General features: G+C 42.0%; 1 protein-coding gene across 5 annotated transcripts in view; it reads right to left on the reverse strand.

Annotated features, from left to right (window-relative positions):
• Positions 1-19304, reverse strand: part of DAB1 (DAB adaptor protein 1) — a 1235135-nt gene that overhangs the window by 118243 nt on the left and 1097588 nt on the right. For all 5 annotated transcript variants that reach the window (XM_037148509.2, XM_053655463.1, XM_053655462.1 and 2 more), the window contains one exon: positions 13540-13638. In XM_037148509.2, coding sequence (XP_037004404.2) covers positions 13540-13638 — 99 coding nt within the window. The remainder of the gene's footprint in view (positions 1-13539; positions 13639-19304) is intronic.

The raw sequence follows: 19304 nt of genomic DNA on the forward strand, positions 1-19304 counted from the left end.
GAGAACATTGATAGAATATAGATGTCAGCCACAGCGGCCAAAGGTTTTAGGTGGATGCAGCTAGACAAGGAGGTGAATCAGAGTCTGCTTGACCTCTACAATGAGAGTTGGTGTAACTGCACAAATAGCTACTGGGAACTTGGCGTGTGCCAGAAGGTGGGAGATGCGAGAATGACCAAAAGTCGTAGACCTCCCTGCCAGCAAATAACTCTGTCTAGCATTTTTCTGTGTTTATTTGTTTAAATTTCTCCCCAGCGTTCATATTTGCAAGTAAGCAGGGCATGGAGATATTCTTAGTCTATAGAAAAGCTAGGCCCTGGCTGGTGAGACTCAGTGGTTTGACTGCTGGCCAGCAAACCAAAGGGTTGCAGGTTTGATTCCTAGTCAGGGCCAGGGCCCCAGTAGGGGGCGCGTGAGAGGCAACCACACATTGATGTTTCTCTCCCTCTCTCTCCCTCCCTTCCCCACTCTCTAAAAATAAATAAAATCTTTAAAAAAAATTTAAAAATAGAAAAGCCGGGAAAGATGCAAGAAAGTAGTGGCTGTGAGTATACAATAAAAAATGTGTGGGCAGTAGGTTTATCTCACTGTTACTACTAAAATTTTAAAGATTTATAATCATTCACTGTAACAAATGGTGAAAAAGTAAGCCAGGAATCACTGAAACGTTTTGTTCCAGGTAACATCCAACCATCAATGCAAGGTGCACTCACACACCAGTTTCCTGGTTTTGACCAGCAGACTGAGGCATCTTGGTGATTCATCAACCTTCTCTGAACTTCAGTGTCCACCTTGCATAAAAAAGAGATAATATCTCTATTTTGCAAGATCATTGTAAAGACTGGCTAGTTAATTACAGCTCTCACACTCCAAAGGAGAACACTGAGCCACTAAGAGGTTCAGTGATTTAGAAAAGTATGAGATGAGACAATACATAAAGCAATTCCAACAAGATCTGGGACAATAGTAACTGTTTTCATTATTACTATCATCACTATTACCATTGTCATTTTTATCATTACAGTTCAACCTGTACTTTTTGTAACTGACTAAACTATTCAAATTCAAGCCTTTTGACATCATGCACAGACTGCTTTCTATGACACCGGTCACCTAGCACATAGGATCCACCACGTACCTTTCCCCAGACAGAACACTATCCCCAGGTGAATTTTACCAAGCTCTCATCTCGATCCAATCTCTCACTTTCTATGACACACATTTCTTTATTGTCACCAGACCTATTAATGCTGCTGCATCTCAGGCCACCCCTGAGAAATACTTGAAGGAAGCACACGGTGAACCCATCAGTGCTGCACCTAATTACTGTATCACCACCTCGACACACACAGCTCTCATACGGAGTGTCTTCGCAAAAATAGAAGCACCTGTTAAGTAACCAAAGCACAGTCATGGAAAATGAGTTTTAAATTAAAATGTAAAATAAATGCGCAAGATAGAAAAATAATAAACAGTAGATCCCATATGAAGCAATCAGTTGGCTAAATAAAAGCAGAGACACTAAAACGAACAGCTCTGATTTATCAAGTGTAATGGCTTCTGGAATTTGGATGAGAATTTTCAGAAGTGTCTTTCTCCATTACTCAGTTGACCCTCAAAACTACAGGAAGCTCCCAGAGCACGTTAATGTTTGTGATTTACAATGCTTATATGTCAGAGGCCCTTTTGCAAGGGCACTGAAAGTATAGTGGAGAAATGCCGTGACCTTGCTCGATTTTTCTCTTGTTCCGGAGCGCTTGTTACTTTCTACCCGAGTATATTAGTTATGTATGTCTTGTTTCTTTGTTTCCCCACATTGGAACGCAAACTCCACAAGATAGGGGCCTTCTCTTTATTCCCCAGTGTATGCACATCCCTGAGAATACTCCTTGGCACATAGCAGGCACTCAATAAATGTATTTGTTGAGTGAATAAATGCATAAAAATATAAGCGTAGTCCTAGTCAAATGACCTAACCTCCATGAGTCTCGGTTAACCGTTCTGTAAGATGGGGATCATAACATAACTGTTAGATGGATTGCAAGAATGTAATGACAAAAATATAAGTGAAGCACTTAGCAAAGTGTCTGGCAATTAGTGCTCTAAAACAAATACAATTCCTCAGAGCTTAGTATTTATATTCAAGGTTTGTAAAAAGTACCTCTACACCCATCCCAAAAGTCAGCCACCAAAAAGCAGTTACAAAAGACCCAAAGATAAAGAGCCTCCTTCAGCTTAAGCACATCCTCTCCCGGAATGCTCATCATGGGGTCAGAATGAGAATGTTAGAAAATTCCTCAGTAATCATCCAGAATAAAGCCAGCAAACTATAGCTCGTGGGCCAGCTGCGTGTTTTTATAAATAAAGTTTTATTGGAACTCAGTCAAGCTCACTTGTTTATATACTGTCTGTGGTGACTTTCCCATTCCAATAGCAAAATTAAACAGTTGCAAGAGACCATATGGCTCACGACGTTTACACTCTGGATATTTAAGAAAAAGCCTGGAGAACAACTCTGAGTTTCCAGAGGAGGACACAGAGTGACAGAGAACAAGCAGATGAGCTACACCCAATGTCACACTGCATAGTTAGGCTCTGAAACTCTGAGACCAAGTGCCACATACTTGGACCCCTTCAGAGGTCCAAATAATAGCTGACAGACCATCAGTCAGAGGGCTGGTCTGCCTGGTGACAACCCCAAGGGCAGTCTGACTTTTCCCCTGGAGGCAAAGGAATGGCCACTTTCTTGCCAGAAGCCCTAACTGTGTCCTTGAAGGGGAGAGACACCAGCACCAGCACTGTAAGCAACACGGGCCTACCCACCGTGCATGCTGGGCTCAGTGCCCAGCTCTGCAATTTGTTGGACGTATGACTTTGTGCAAGTCCCTTAACCACTCTGGGTCTCAGTTTCCTCATCTGTTAAATAGGAATAATAATACTTTTTTAGTTGAGTCCTCGGGGGATTAAATTTAATAAGAGCAAGCATGTGAAGCCACTGGCACAGAAAAGATTCCCTCTTTACCTCCTTAAAGACCAAAATTGATTAAAAAAAAAAAAGATTCATTACAGGACAGATATTGCATTTCTGAGTTTACCCCGAACCTGCTTGAAAATAGTCATGGCCTCACCTTCCAGGGTAATGTGAACATCCTTTTCCCCCTGTCATAAATTATCTCCTGTCTAAATTATCTTACAGAGGCAGCTTCCTGACAGTTTCAATTTCTAAAAATATGTTGGTTTTGAGCTATAAATTGATTTTCTTATTGTGATAAATTAAAATCCAATATCATCCAACAAGACACTAAACATACAGAGACCTGACTTTTCCCCTTAGACGTTCAGTCTTTTTGATATCCAAATGGACGTGGGGCTGCTGTCGGGCATGTGGGAGCCCGAACATTGAAGAGACTGGACAAAGAGTACGGAGACGGGAAAGAAGGAAAAGACTGTAAAGAGAAATGAAAAACAAAATAAGAAAGTGGAGGAAGGAACAAGAACACTTCCTATTTCCTGTTTTGTGAGCATCAGAGAGTGATGTTCAAGCTTTACGCAGTTTGCAAATAATTTGCTCCCCAGCCTTGGGCGGCATTTGTTCTCTTTGGGTTTCAGGTTTCTTCCTTTGCTAATGAGTGAGTTAGTGGATGCACCCGGGACCTTCCATTCCTGATGTCCTAGAATTGGGTAACGTTGACTCCTGTGCAAATTCTTTCTATACTCACTACCCCAGTGGCAAAGGTAGCATCTTTGGTATGTAGCATCTTGGGCTTCAGATCTGCCCCAGACAATTAGCACTTCATTGTAAGTTGATTTCCACTTCCTTCTTTCCTCTCTTTTGACCCATCCCTCCCTGACTGCCTTCTCTCCTTCCTCAAGTGTCTAATTAGCATCACCATCACATGCCAGGCCCTATACCATGCCTGGCACATGTAGCAATGGGTGAGACAAGGCACACTGGGACTGTGCAGGCTGAGGGGAATGTGAGTGAACTCATTATGATACGGGCAATCATGTGCTATGAGGAAAGCGAGAAAAGGATGCTTTAGTAGCATCACAAAAAGACTTCTTAATTCTGCTGAGAAAATCTGGGCCAGAGAGGAGACAATATAGCATATAATATAATGTTATTTAATACTTAAAGCTTTTATTATATCAGACACTATTCTAAGTCTTAGGGGATTGAATTAAACACTCAGTTAGTCTTGCACTAACCCTAAATATAGATACTTTCATTATTCCCATCTTACAGAAGAGTAAAAGAGGCGTGAAGTCATTAAGAAACCCTGATTTATAACCATACAGCTGGTCAGGAGTAAAGCCAAGGGAGTGCTGATCTGGAATCCATGGTCCTTCCACTACGTCTACTCTCTGGTGCCAGCACCATACAAGCGAGGAACGTGGGCTGTGGATTCAGACAGACCCAGCATGAATCCTGCTCAGAGGATGAAGTGTGTAAGCACTTAGTTTAATGAAACACCTGGGCTTGATAAATGATAACCGTTGTGCTGTGTTGCTGTTGTTATCATTGTTGACATTACTGAGCCCTTAGAAATGAGGACATGTTCACTGGGTAAAAAGGGCAAAGGATGCTCCAAGTGGAGGGGTCACCTTGAGCAAATCATGAACGCTGGGCCGTGAATGGTAAGCACAGGAAACAGTAGGACAGTATCCCCCGCACTCTGCTCACCCACTGATGATAATGGCCCGATCTGCTACCCGCAGCTGGGCAGGGCGTGAGCTGCACAGCTCTAAGGGAAAACAGTCATAGAACAGGCATCAACAACATGTATGGTCACTGCAGTAGTTTCCCAGCAAATGTCAATGAGTCACAAAGAAAGGAACATTTTACGCACTGGCACAATGGCATCTTAAAAGCAAAGGGTGACCTTACAATCACTGTACCTATCTCTCTGTATACTGAGTGCAGCTTTAGGGCCACAGAGTAGACTGAATAATAACTGATGCTTTCATGAATATGATTCAATCCAAAGTCTTTGGTTTGATGTTTGAGGCCTTTCATTCTGGCCTTGGCCTACCTGGTCAGTTACCTTTCCCTGAGCAATCACACGTCCTCCTACCCAGAACCACTGGCATGTCACCCCTCCCCAGGGCTGCCCTCCTTCATGACTTTCCCACTGGAGAATCCCACTCGACCCTCCCTTTACTGGGCACTGGTCCCTTCACATTGCCAAACTCACACCCTGACCATTTTTCAAGGTTTGGCCCTTTCTTTCTAAATCAGTCCATATTTTGTTCAAATGGAAGAAATCGTTTCTTCTTTGGATCTCTTGTGATACTTTTATCTGCTTTTCTTATTGTATTCATTATTCCTGATACAAATTTTAGCTATTTATATATATCTTACGTCCTACAAGTTCCTCAAAGGAAAAGTTTCAGACTGGTTCATCCCCATTCACCAAGTAGAATGGAAAATTCAGGATTATCGATATGGTACAAAAATACTTTGCTTAAATGTGAAATAGAATGAGATTTTAGAGTCAGGTAATTATAAACAGTTTTTCATCTACATGAATATCTGTCAGGGCATTAAAAGTCATATGGCAAAGGAAACGTTTTTGTTGTGTGTGATTAAAAGTCACAGAGCAGCCCTGGCTGGTGTGGCTCAGTGGATTGAGTAACTGCCTTTAAAACAAAGGGTCGCTGGTTGGATTCCCAATCCGGGCGCAGGCTTGGGGTAGTGGGCCAGTCCCCAGTGGGGGGCACATGAGAGGCAACCACACACTGATGTTTCTTTCCCTTTCTCCTTCCCTTCCCCTCTCTCTAAAAATAAATAAATAAAATCTAAAAAAAAGTCATAGAGCAAAGGAAACATTTTTGTTGTGTGTGACTGTTCTGTATATTGCAGAATATTTAGAATCCTTTGTTCCTAATAAACTCCTATTATTACCACCCTTTCCCCCAAAGATTGTAACCAGCAAAACACCTACATGAATTTCCAAAACATCCATTATGGGGACAGAACCAGTCAAGTGAGTAATATCTGGAGTAGAAGAAAGAAAAACAAGCTTAGGAAGTTATAAAATGTGTATTTGAATTCACTTTCTGCTACACATAGTAGTCATGAGCAAGCCACTTAACCTGCCTGTACCTTAGTTGACTCATCTGTTTAGGGGGTTAATAAAAACCTCCGAGAGTTATCTGGCTGTTAAATGAGACAAGATAAAAAAAAAAGGCTTCTATAAACCATACCATTATACTTATAGGCTAGTCATTTATCTGGAGAAAGTAGGAACCAAAAAACACCCTAGGTGGCCACAGAAACCTTTCAGAAAGAAGAAAGTGGGAGGTATTATGTGCCCCAATTTCAAACTATACCACAAGGCTACCATTATCAAACCAGTATGGCACTGCCATAAAAACATATACAGCTCAATGGAATAGAATAAGAAGCCCAGAAATAAATCCTCACTTATATGGTCAATTAATTTATAAGAAAGGAGGCAAAAATACACAATAGGGTAAATACAGTTTCTTCAATAAGTTGTGTTGGGAAAATGAGGCAGATAACATGCAAAAACTGAAATTGGACCACTTTCTTATTCCATATACAACAGTAAACCCAAAATGTGTTAGACTTAAATGTAAGACCTAAAATCATAAAACTCCTAGAAGAAAATAGAGGCAGTTACTCTTTGATATCAGTCTTAGCAATATCTTTTTGGACATGTCTCCTTGGGCAAGGACAACAAAAGAAAAAATAAACAAAGGAGACTACATCAAACCAAAAAGTCTTGCATAACAAAGGAAACCATCAAACAAAAGGATATTTGCAAATAGTACATCTGATAAAGAGTTAATAGTGAAAGTACATAATGAACCCATGAAACTTAATACCCCCAAAAAATCTGGTTAAAAAATGGTCAGAGAAATTGAATAGACATTTCTCCAAAGAGGACACACAGATGGTTCACAGACATATGAAAAGATGCTCAGCATCACTAGTCATCACGGAAATATAAATGAACTAGAATGATATACCACTTCATACCTGTTAGAATGGCTATCATCAAAAAATCAAAAAGTAACAAATGCTGCCAAGGCTGTGGAGAAAAGGGAATGCCTGTGCACTGCTGGTGGGATGCTGACTGGTACAGCCACTACAGAAAATAGTATGGGGAAGTTCTCAAATAATTAAAAATATCCATGGAACTGCCATACAACCCAGCACTTCCAATTCTGGATAGTTCTCTGAAGAAATCTAAAACACTAATTCAAAAAGACATGTCACCAGTCTTGTGAGACTATTTATTACTGAGACCAGTCCTGTATTGCTATTTCAGTGGCTCCCAGGATGACAGGGACATCCGCCCACCCCCAGGTTGCAGCATGATGCTCTACAGGCCCTTCATCACCCGCTCTGTCTTCTTCCCTAGGACCAGTTTCCTTTCCTCTTCTGCTGCTGCTCTCCCAGAGCATACTCAAAACATCCAGTTAGAACTGAAGGAAGAACAGTCCTCTTCTTGATGAGACACAGATAAGGTGACATCTGGTTTTCACTGAAGAATAAATTACTAAATCAGCCCTAAAATTTAAGTACAGCCATTGCATTTAAGACACCATTACCCCTCTATCATGATGGACAATATTAAATCCTGGACTCACTCTACCTCTGCCCTACTATACCCTGCGTATTCTGTCTACATTTGCCAACTCTCAAGCACTAAGTCTATTTTTTTGTGCAGTACCGCTGAGCATCTACTATGTAGATGTCATTATGCTAACTAGATAGATAACAGTGATGAACAAAAAGATACAGCCTGTTCATCTGTGTGTTTGTAGAGGAGATCAGTGTAATAGTTGCTCAGGGGAAGAATGAATGAGCACTCATGTTTTTGTCTTTTAGACAGTTGTGCATTTAGAAATACAGTTTTCTCTTCCCTGCTTTGTTCATCCAGTCCTCTCCAAGTCACTCCTCCACTGCCAAGTCGGTGAGTCCTTTTCTGTAAAAACCTTCTTCAATATTCTAGGCAAAGCCCAGTCTCGATACCCTGAGTCCTGACAACTCCATTCACAGCTGTGTCTTAGCAGCTGTCAGTTCACGTGTGAGTCTGGTTTCACCACCTGACTATGACCAGTTCAGGGGCAAAGACCAAACATAATAGTTGTTTGACTCCCCGGAAAACAGAGCATAATATGACACAGAACAGGCACCCAACACGCTGACGCCGAACCAAGTACTGGTTCTACTGCCAACATTCTGTCCACCAGACAGTCCCAGTTGTAACTCCATTCCTTTTATCTTCACTCAGGAAAGCTCATCAGAATGACAGTGAATAACGGTGACAATAACACAGGGTTATTACAGAATCTGTTCTAATATACAGGGTCCAGAACAAATAACGCCCCTTTTTTATTACAAAATCATAAGCATGTCATTCTGTAACACAACAATATCACACTCAAGCACACCATTTGACATTTAAGGTGAAATGTTCAAATTAAAACTATAAATTATTACACCTACAGTATTACCCTACCAACCACACTCAAGCAAGCCTTACATCTGCCAGACCCTGTATATAAAAGGAAATCATTTATAAAATTTGTTGTTACTGTGGTCTGAATATTTATGCCCCCCCATTCATACATTGAAATTCTTACTCTCAAGGTGATGGTATTAAGAGGTGGGGCCTTTGGGGATGACTAGGTCATGAGGGTGGAGCCCTCATGAATGGGACACGTGCCCTTAGAAAAGAGGCCATAGAAAGTACCCTGACCTTTCTACCACAGCAAAAAGGTACCATCCATGAAGAACTGGGCTCTCAAAAGACACCAAATTTGGTGGGGCCAAGATTTTGGACTTCCCAGCCCTCAGAATGTGAGAAACAAGCATTTGTTGTTTATAAACCACTTAGTTTATGGTATTTTTGTTAAGACAGGTATGTTATTATTAGTAGTATCTTGATAGCATCAAGGATTCTGGACCCACCCACCTGCATTTGAATATCAACTCTTCTACTTATTATTTTGTGACTTAAATTACTTGGCCTTCAGTTTTCTCATCTGTACAATGGTGAGAATAATACCACCTGCACTTCACTGAATCGTAACGATGTATGTAGAATGGTGAACATAGTAGTGCTCAATCAGTGTTGGCTAAACCAAACAAAATTCACATGTGATTGTGGGAACAAGGTATTTCACCATCTTGCAAATTTGATGCAAACCCTTGTCCTCTATTCTGAGAGACAGACTTATCTTTAGGACCCTGTACTATTTATGATTTTTATGGCATAAAATTATAATTCTGTAGAATAAAACCATAAATGGGGAGATAAGCAAGTTCAATAGTTTGCCTGGAGAGACACGGGATTTGGAGTTGGAAGATCTATTCTGAGTCAGGTAAGGGGCACTTCTAGAACCTGTTGCCTATCTGCAAAATAAACATGACATCACTTCTGCCTTGGTGTGTGCTGGTCTGATTTGAGGACCCAGTAACGTATTGACATGAAACTATTCCTGATTTGCTACCGCACCTCCTGTTGCTAATCACAATGAATTTACAAATTCTCTGCATTCTCACTGATTCCTTCGACATACTACCAATACCTCAGTGTCTGAAAATGTGAACAGCTTTCAATACTGACTTATTCTCTGCAACATGCGAATAATAAAACAAAATTTACTCATATAAGGATTGGGATCAAGAACCCTTTCAAACTCAAGACAAGGTGTAAATTGCTGCAACGGGTCTCTTTAATTGGAATCAAAACATTTTTGACAGCTTTTGGATTTTAAAATTCTAGCTATTGTCACGTTCTGCCAATGTTTCTTTTCTTAGTTAAAAAAAAAAGTGCAGTCAAGCTTGAGCAGACATACTTTAGACACGATAAACAACTAAAATTAGCCATTCCAAATGACAATGACCCAGTTTTCCATTTCTTTGATATTTAGGACAGAACACTTCACTGAGACTCTAATCCTGCACGGTTCTGTTGGTCCCCTGCCAGGCAATGACTAGAGGTTAGAAAACTATTCCTGCTCATAATCTCCAAAGAAGATTTTGGAAAACTTCCATTTATCTGAAGATAAATCATATTTATAAGAATAACTTTAAGGGAGACACAGAATTTTAAAACTAGTCCCAGTTATAACCTTAGCTGTGACTTTGGCCAACACCTCATTTCCACTTGACCCCCTTCCACAATTTCCCCATCATGCGGTTGTTGCTTCAATACTCCCAGCAATGGTGAACTCACTTGCACAGAAGACGGTCCACCTAACTGTTCAACAGCTCTGACTGGTAGAAAATTCTTATTCATAAGCTGAAACTGCTTGCTAGAAACTTCTATGGACTGGTTTTGGTTCTATTCCTTGAGTCAAGCAGAACAGATCCCCACCTTCTACTACACATCTTTTTGGAGAGGTGAACATTATTCCTGTAGGGTGCCCTGCCCTTTATTGTCTCTACCTCAGACCTAAACATGTTCAGTGCACTCTACCAGTTTTCTCCAGACTTGTGTTCAGGCATATTGACAAGGTAAGTTTGCAGGAGTTGCTGCTACAAACACATGATGTTAATCAAACAGAGCTAACATAGACTAAGACAAGCAGAAAACATTCAGATCTGCCTTCATTCTGATTCTCCACTAGGGATCTGACAATTTTTCCAAAAGCCAGGTGGCTTGGGGCTGAAATAATGATTTGACTGTTGTTCTTTCCTTGTGTGCAGCTAAAGAATCAAAACTAGTATTACAAGGTTTGGTGGTATCTTTCTTTGGGGCCAGCTTAGCTACCCTTGAGTGAGAATTTAGATAAAGGTAAAGAATATAAACTACCTGTCCTCATTAGTTAAAATTGGGTGATTACAACTTTAATTATCTGGGCAGAGCCTATTTGATGGTAGGGTACATGATGGAATAGCAAAGCCCCAAAATACGCCCCCCAGATGAGGTAAAGCATCAGATTCCCTACCTCACTCCTGTCTCGTTGGTTAGATCAGTTGACACAGTGATGTGCAGGCACGGAATGGGGAGAAGGCAGAGACGATGACATAAAATTGGGGAATGTGAATCAATTAGGCTTGATCCACATTACACAGCTCCCTAAAGCACGCTAAGGAATCCGTATCCTCCAAGTTTCTGCGAGCCCAAAGCTCTCTGCCTCCTGGGTGTCATCCAGGGTCCCAGGAAACCACGGGTATATTGACAAGTCTTGACTCAGCACAGTTTCCCATTCCCCCAACTGCCCTCGCCTCTCTTCTCAGAATATGATTGGATTTGCCTGTATCCTTTTTAAAATGCGTGGTTCAAAACTGAGCACAGGCCTCCAAACTACAGTCTTCCCAGGAAAAGGAGAACCATACTTCCCGAAGGCAGGAGAGGCTTACATTAGGCTCTTACCCTGGCAGCATTCAAGTTCCTTCACTACGGACGCTTCTATCTTCATTCCAGACTCTCTCCTACCAAGCAAGGCACCTTTCTCACCATAGAGAGGTCAGTCACATTGGTTTTTGACTCAGGCCAACGAGTGGCTAAATCCCAGTTCCGTCTCGGACATGCCAGGTGAACTTGGGAACCTCCCTTACCCTGAAAGGTAACAGGCACTGCAGCGAAGTGAAGAGACTCGTGTCCTAGGCTGCCCGGGTTCCAATCCTGTCTCCACCACCACTTACTTCTGCAAGTTAATAAACGTTTCTCTCCTTGATACTTTCAACTGTAAAATGAAGGGTTAATACTACATACGTCATAGGGTTGTTGTGAGGATTAAAGGAGTTGGTTCTTACAAAGGATTTAAAACAATGTCTGGCACATATTATGTGCTTGATGAGGCAGCTATTATTATTATTATTATTGTTATTGTTATTATCTCATAGGAGTGTTGTGAGGATAAAACTGAATAATGTATGTAAAGTGACTAATATGTATGTAAAGTGACCTAGTACCTAGCATGCACTCAATAAACTGAAGTTATCATCAGCTGTTTTTATTGTGATAAAATACAGATAACAAAAAACTGACCACTTTAACCATCTTTAAGTGGTCCAGTGGCAGAAAGTATACCCACGTGGTTGTGCAAACACCATGGCCCTCCACCCGCAATACTGCCTTTTTCCCGAATTTAAACCCTGTCCCCATCAAACACCAAGTCTTCGTCACCCCCTGCGCTCAGGCCCTGGCAACAGCCATTTTACTGTCTGTCTCTCTGAACTGGACTCCTTTAGATAACTCGTGTAAGTGGAATCCTACAGAATTTGCCTTTTTGTGATTGGCTCATTTCACTCTGAATAACCCCCTCAAGGTTTACCCATGTTGTAGCATGTGCAGAATGTCCTTCCTGTTACTGCTGAATATCGCTCCATTGTCTGTGTGCACCACAGTTGATGTATCCATTCACCCAGGGAAGGACGCTTAGGTTGCTCCCCCTTTTGGCCATTGTGAGAAATGCTGCTGTGAACATGGGCGTCCATGTATTTGTCCTCCCACTAGTCATTCGGGAGAAACTTTTCTTCAAGAAAACCTATTTTTACTGTTAAATTATCACCTGGCTACCCATACTTTATCCTAATATGGGTCAGAACAAAGGGGAGTAAATAATTATGCAAAATGACTATGGTTAATTTTCTTGGCTAGTCGAGTATTGTTTATACAGTGCTTGATAAATTACCTTGTGAAGTTCAAAGGAGGTAATATATGTGGAGGTGAGTAAATAAAAGGACAACTAAATCCATTTGACTCTCACCTTCTTGACAAAACGGATCATAGAGCTTTTTTCTGTTTTTCCCTCTCACCATCGGATGAGCAGGACCGACAATGACCAGCAAAGGACAACTAAGTCCATTTGACTCTCACCTTCTTGACAAAACGGATCATAGAGCTTTTTTCTGTTTTTCCCTCACCATTGGGGAGAAAAAATTTTGCTCTCACCTTCTTGACAAAACGGATCATAGAGTTTTTTTCTGTTTTTCCCTCACCATCGGATGAGCAGAACCAACAATGACCAGCAAACCCCAGGATGAGCCTGGGACCTGATCACCTCTGTGAGGTTGATAAAAACAGACTACTTCTTTGATTCATTCAACGAACATATCAGCCCTTACATTTCCTGGTCATGCGGTGATAGATTTTTTTTTTGAGATAGAAAACTCCATCTATTCTTTTTGATTAAAGCAACTACAAGTTTCCACAGGTTAAACTCAAGAGAGTTTGGATGCTTTGACTGAGTCAAAACAGCCCCATGTGTCTCCCTCTAGGACGCATGTCATTCAAGTTGCCAGCGCAGAGGAATTTAACTTCGACTGTCACATTACCCACTGCTCTTCAAAACTCATCAATCTCCCATTCAATTACCAGGCCTGTGTAACACTTTTATCACAATTACACTCTAAGTCACACTGCAGTCACACTGTGGCCAAGTCGGGGAAGAGCCTCTCTTTGATGGATGATCTCAGTTGATCAAGTTTGTCAGTTGCTTTATGTGTTTTTATGCTTGTTTGATATTCCTGCCCAGTGAATAGAAGCTTCTGAAGGCACGTCCCTCAATAGATTCAATTTCACAATGCCATGTGATTCTTTTACTTACCCCTGTCTTTTCATCAAAGATTTTGATTCCTCCAAAGGAAATGGTTAAAAAGATTTTCTGTTTGTGTTCTCCTTTGGATCGAGCGCCAGCAACAACACCCTATTGAAAGGAAAGACATGGTTTTTACTTTAGTGTTTTCATTTGAAAATGCCCTCTAGGCCCAAAGGCATGTCAGGTACCATCAACGGATGCCACCAATCATGCACACTCCTTTCTCTTCACTCCTTCCAGGTTTCCCTACTTGATGTGCTTGCATTTTCTTGCTGTTTTAGGGGCATACTCATCCTCGCTATTCTAACATTGTACAAATAGATATCTGAGCACCGATTCATTTGGTTAACCACAATTTATAGAATGCCTATTGTGTGCCTAGCTACTCGGCTCAGAATTTGAGATCCTGAGATAAACACAATATGGTCCTCTTATCAATATCTTTGCTGGGTTTTGCATTGCATATGGTTTTAATCTTTTCAACAAAGCTGAGTCATGGAATATATTTTCTACATGTGATTTTATTTTTATGCTTTTGGAAAAAGTTCTCATATGAATCAATTTAGAGATCAGAGAAAATAAAAACTATTACAAGATTGCATGTCTCAATTTTTGCTTGGAAAAATATGATGATCATAGTTTCTGCCTATGGTTTTCAATATTTACCCAAAGACATTTTGTATTTCCCCTACTCTTTTCCCCATCATCTCTGGGCTTTCAAAGAAGTACTACCAAAAGTATTCTGTTTATCAATACATCAGTTTCCACACTTTTCCAAACTTTTTATAATCTAAAGGTATGTATATAAGTCGATTAAAAGGTAAACATCACAAAAAGTATGGGTTTCACACGAGGCTACAGCTCAGAGAGTAAGGACATGCTGAGGAATTTATGTGGTAGCTGACTCTGCATTAGGTATACCAAGGCTTCCAGCCTCTTCCTCATATTAGCCTCTGCAGAGGGCGAGATGAAGCCTAACTCTCAGTAGTTATGGTTATGGGCTTTCGGATATAGTAAAGTCTAAAATAATACTGATTTCATATTTCCATGAGATAAAAGTCATTTGTGCTGTTCCCAGAATGGCATGTGCTCAGCATCAGCCTCCAAGAGCAACCAGTGCTAGAGAGCAATAGGAACAAGCAGAAGGCATGGGAAGGAATGTTCATTTTCTGGAGGTTGTTCGCTTAGCCTCACTTTGGGTACTGAAACTGCTTGTGGAATCAGAACATCTGGATAATACACCTAGCTCTCTGTGATTTGGGATAATTACTTAATTCCACTTCCCCAAGTGTAAAGACTTTTTTGTATGGTTGAGAGAATTAAATAAAATTTTATTTAAAGTACCAGCATAATGCCTGGTACACTGTATGGATGTAATAAAAATGCACAACTTGTAGTAAATGAATGATTTTTTGTACAGCTTCTGTTCCAGTTACTGTCTCTGTACCTACTACCAGAAAACCTCACTCCCTCCCCAGCCACCCACTCATTCTGAAGTGCCTATGACACTTTATTCATAGATGTACAGAATGTTAGAGCCAGAGGAAAGCTGAAAACTAATCAGTCCAAATTTCCCCACTGACAGATGAGAAAATGATGCCTAGCATGTCCAGAGATAGCAGAGAGTTGGAAAAAAGGCTCATAGTATACAATTCAGCTCTTGAGATTTTTGGTGCGGGAAGAAGATATTTCTTCATGTTGTGTCTTCTTTCTAGCAAGCCGACGTCTCCCCCCTGTAACCCTTCCCCAGTGTTCTTCTTTCAGCCTCCCATGACTGCTACACGTTGACAGAAGATTCCACCCCCAGTGACTGCCCACTAAATAGTTAAAGAGTGACGCATCTCCAAAGCAAGTCCTCTCTCTGTCTCTTTAATACCGCTGCCCTATCCAGAGGTCCTTGGATTCCTCAATACACTGCTTGCTTTCCTATGAATTTACTGAGGGATGCTTTGCCTCAAATCGTGTCTTTGCCATCTCAGGGGAATCCTATTTCTGTTCAACGTCGCCCCATCAGAGACACGGTTTCAGACCCCTCCACCTGCCTTGGTGAACTGCATGTCATTCTCTCTCCCTACATCTCTTTTCCTCATAGCACTCACCAGCATCTGATATATGTGTTCATTTGCTGACTGTCTGCCTTTGCCCACGAGAACAAAAGTTCAACTGTTCAGAAACTTTGTTTTGTTCAGTCTGCGGGCCCAGTGTTGTAACTACAGTGCTGGAACAAAGCAGGCACTCAGAAAGATGACGTGACTTCTCCTTACTCAGGTAATGAACAAGCCAGACTTTGACCTAGGAAAACTTGACTTTGAAAATTGTGTTCTTGGCTGGATTTGGAGTAAAGTAACTTATGCTGCCACCCTTCTTCAGCCTGACCTTCAACCTCAGGTATCTAGACAAACACAAAGGAGAGAGCAAGGGATAACCCCATCAAATGGGAGGGTTGGAAGGACTGTGTCAAGGGGAGGGGAGCCCCTTCTGCTCATCTGATTCCTTCCTAGGTGAGGATATCACAGGATACAGTGCAGGGAGGGCTACCCATCTGGGCAGGAGACTGACTTCCATGTCTCCATCTCCGAAAATGTCCTAACAATCTCTAGGGCTTAGTATTTGCAAAATCAAATGGCAATAATCCCAGGCACATAGTAGTACTGACCACGTAGATAGTACTGAACTTTTCTGCTTCCTGGTTCCACATAGCTATCAATGAATCCCCTGGCAGAATACGGCTCTGTATTTATAAAGATGGAGAGTCGTGTGTGACTGGTGTGGCTCAGTTGGTTGGGCATTTTTCTGCAAACGGAAAAGTCAACGGTTCAATTCTCATCAGGGCACATGCCTGGCCTGTGAGCCAGGCCCCTGGTTGGGGGCATGTGAGAGGCAGCGATCGGTGTTGCTTACACACATCAGAGTTTTTCTCTTTCCCATCCCCTCTCTCTAAAAAATAAGTAAAATCTTTCTTTTAAAGATTTTAATTTATTTTTAGAGAGAGGGGAAGGAAGGGAGAAAGAGAGGGAGAGAAACACTGATGTGGAGCAGAAACATCGATGAGTGAGAGAAACATCATTGATCAGCTGCCTCTCATTGACCCCCAAATGGAGACCTGGCCCACAACCCAGGCATGTGCCCCGACTGGGAATCGAACCTGCAACCTTCCTGTTCACAGGCTGGTGCTCAACCCACTGAGCCACACCAGCCAGGGCGAAATAAATAAAATCTTTAAAAAAAAGATGGAGACAATGTGAAAAGAGCAAACACACAGGGCCCAGGAGCATTTCTATTTGGGGCTGCTGGCAGTTGCTTTGCGTGACAAATGAAAGCAAGAAGGACTATCCGCACAGCGCTATCTTTGGGGAAATAAAACTCCAATTTTATCAAACACGTTTCTCCTCTGAGACAAGACCCCGAGTCAAACTCTGAAAAATCGCTCTAAGTCGGAGCATGCCTGCCACCAGACAGCACATGCCGCCTCAGGCTCTCGCTCCCCCCAAGATCACTCACTGCTGTTACGTAGACCTGACGGAGGACCAGGGCACAGCTCTGGCTGGGGAGCTGGAAGATGAGGAAACAGGTGCCCCTTGGGGTTCTGCGCCTAAGATTGGCCATCCGACCTAGCAAGTCACTGTTGGACACCCGAAAATTAGGATGGCAAACATTTTCTTGGGTATCTATTATTATCTACAAGGTCTCTTACATGTTATATAATATTCCCCATATGACAATCCTGGGAAGTAAGAGTTATCTCCCTTATTTTACATATGAGGAAACATAGGTCAGAGGGTCAAGTGATCACCCCAGACCTCAAAGAACTTAAAAGGCATCGAGGAAATTTAAACGGTGATCTCTCAGATTGCAATGTTGGAGTTCCTTCTAGTATGAAATGCTGTAAGAGGTTTGAAGAGAAGCATAAGTGACAAAATAATAGACTACAAAATATACTACAGATACATCAAAAATGTCCTGCAAATAGGTAACCAGAACCACCCGCTTCCAGACTCAGCAGTGAAAGAGACTCCAAAATGAGAATAACCACATTTTTTCCCTCATAAGAACATTAGGGCATCTGGACAATATGGACTATGCACACACTGCGCTTTGCATGGTACGTGGCATGTGGGGAGAGCTCAGTAACTAAATTACCATCATTACCAGTCCTCATATTGACATGATCAAGCAATACCCTGTGTTAGGCACCACGTAAAATGATTGGCCCAGGCACTCCCTACGGGAGTCACGCACAGGCGGCATCTCCATGGAGGACTCACACGCCCAGAAGGGGTCATGCGTGTGCCAGGCAAGACTGACAGGCCGCCCTGACCAGCTCATTGTCCTATGAGACGGGGTAGAGGAAAGGGCCGTGAGAAACCTCACCCCGCATGGCGCAGGCATGTGACGGAATGACTGGGATCTCCACGGAGCACATAAAGCAGGCGTGAAAACTACAGGCTTCGGGCACGAATGACTGAAAACCCAGAATGCTGTTCCAGAAAGCTTTGTGAATGAAACCTGGTCTCCAGCCCCATGACTTACCAGCTGTAAGATCTTTGAATAAAAGCTTCTCCTAAGTTTTATATTTCTCAGTTAAAAGGAGAAATATTATCAATAAAAAATCTTCCTCCAGCATGCTTTGTGCCCAGAGCCTGGCCCCTGAAGACACATTCTCTGTCCCTGAGCTTCCTGCCCTCCAGCTTCCAGCTGGAGATCAAAGGGTCGACAGAAAGGTCAGGGTATCTCGCCCCACCCCCTTCCTGTCCTTGCTCTGAATCTCTGGCAGTAGCTGTATCTTTGTTTAATGAGGGAGGAGACTTCATCCTTTGTCCTTTCTCCTTGGGTTCCAGTAAATGCATCTCTCCCTAGAATAACAGCGTCCCACTCTGGACAGTCTCTGGGTGCCTCACCAGCCCTTATTTGCCACCCTAACCTGGTTTACCCTTGTAAGTAGCTCCTTCATTAAAGTGCTCTCATCTGACCCAGCTGAGGTGGACTCTCCTTCTTACTGGACCTGAGCGACACGTTTAGGCCTCTGTAATCTCAGCCTCTCCCACAGCTTCAACCACCACTGTTTTACCCACTGTCTCTGAAAGGCGACTGCTTTGGAAGTCAGTGCTATGTCTATTGGGTAGTAGCTTACTGATAGGGGCTTAAAATCTAACTGGGAAACTAAGATGCATTAAATGCAGATCACAACAGAATACTGTTTAGCCTCAACCTATGTCTTGTCAAACACAGGGCTTCTGAAGGTCTGGGTTTGAATTCCGGGCTTATCACAGGTTAAATGAAGGTTCTGGAGCAAATCCTCTAACTTCTATGAATGTCAGCTTTCTTACTTACAAAACAGGGAGGGTCAACACTTCGCACGGTTAAAAAATGACGTACATTGAGGTACATGTTGACATAAATTAAAATACGATGATGTTGGTGCTTTGTTGGTAGACAGGCAATGGCTCACTCAGACTCAAAATATGAACCCCACCTGAAACCTTTCCAATCCAAGAGAAAACTCTAAAACAGGGGAAGGCACCAGCTTTAAAGAGTCTAACAAAGAAAAATAGGATTATTTTTATTTCTTCTATGGTCTACTGTGAACAAGTAGGCCTTTTTGCAAGGCCAAGAGGCATTTTGTACTTCTCTGCTTCTTTCTTTCCTGGGCAGGTGGCCAAATGAAGAATCGATCGTTTATGTTTCTGTGCTTCCTAAAGAAAAACTGCTGGGAGCTGAAATGTCAACATTCTTTTTGGCAACTTGCAAATAATGAAACATAACCGTCTGAGAAG

This window comes from Artibeus jamaicensis, unplaced genomic scaffold (assembly GCF_021234435.1).
Source record: "Artibeus jamaicensis isolate MK-2021 breed Jamaican fruit bat unplaced genomic scaffold, CSHL_Jam_final scaffold_1019, whole genome shotgun sequence".
In the NCBI taxonomy this organism is placed as follows: Eukaryota; Metazoa; Chordata; class Mammalia; order Chiroptera; family Phyllostomidae; genus Artibeus; species Artibeus jamaicensis.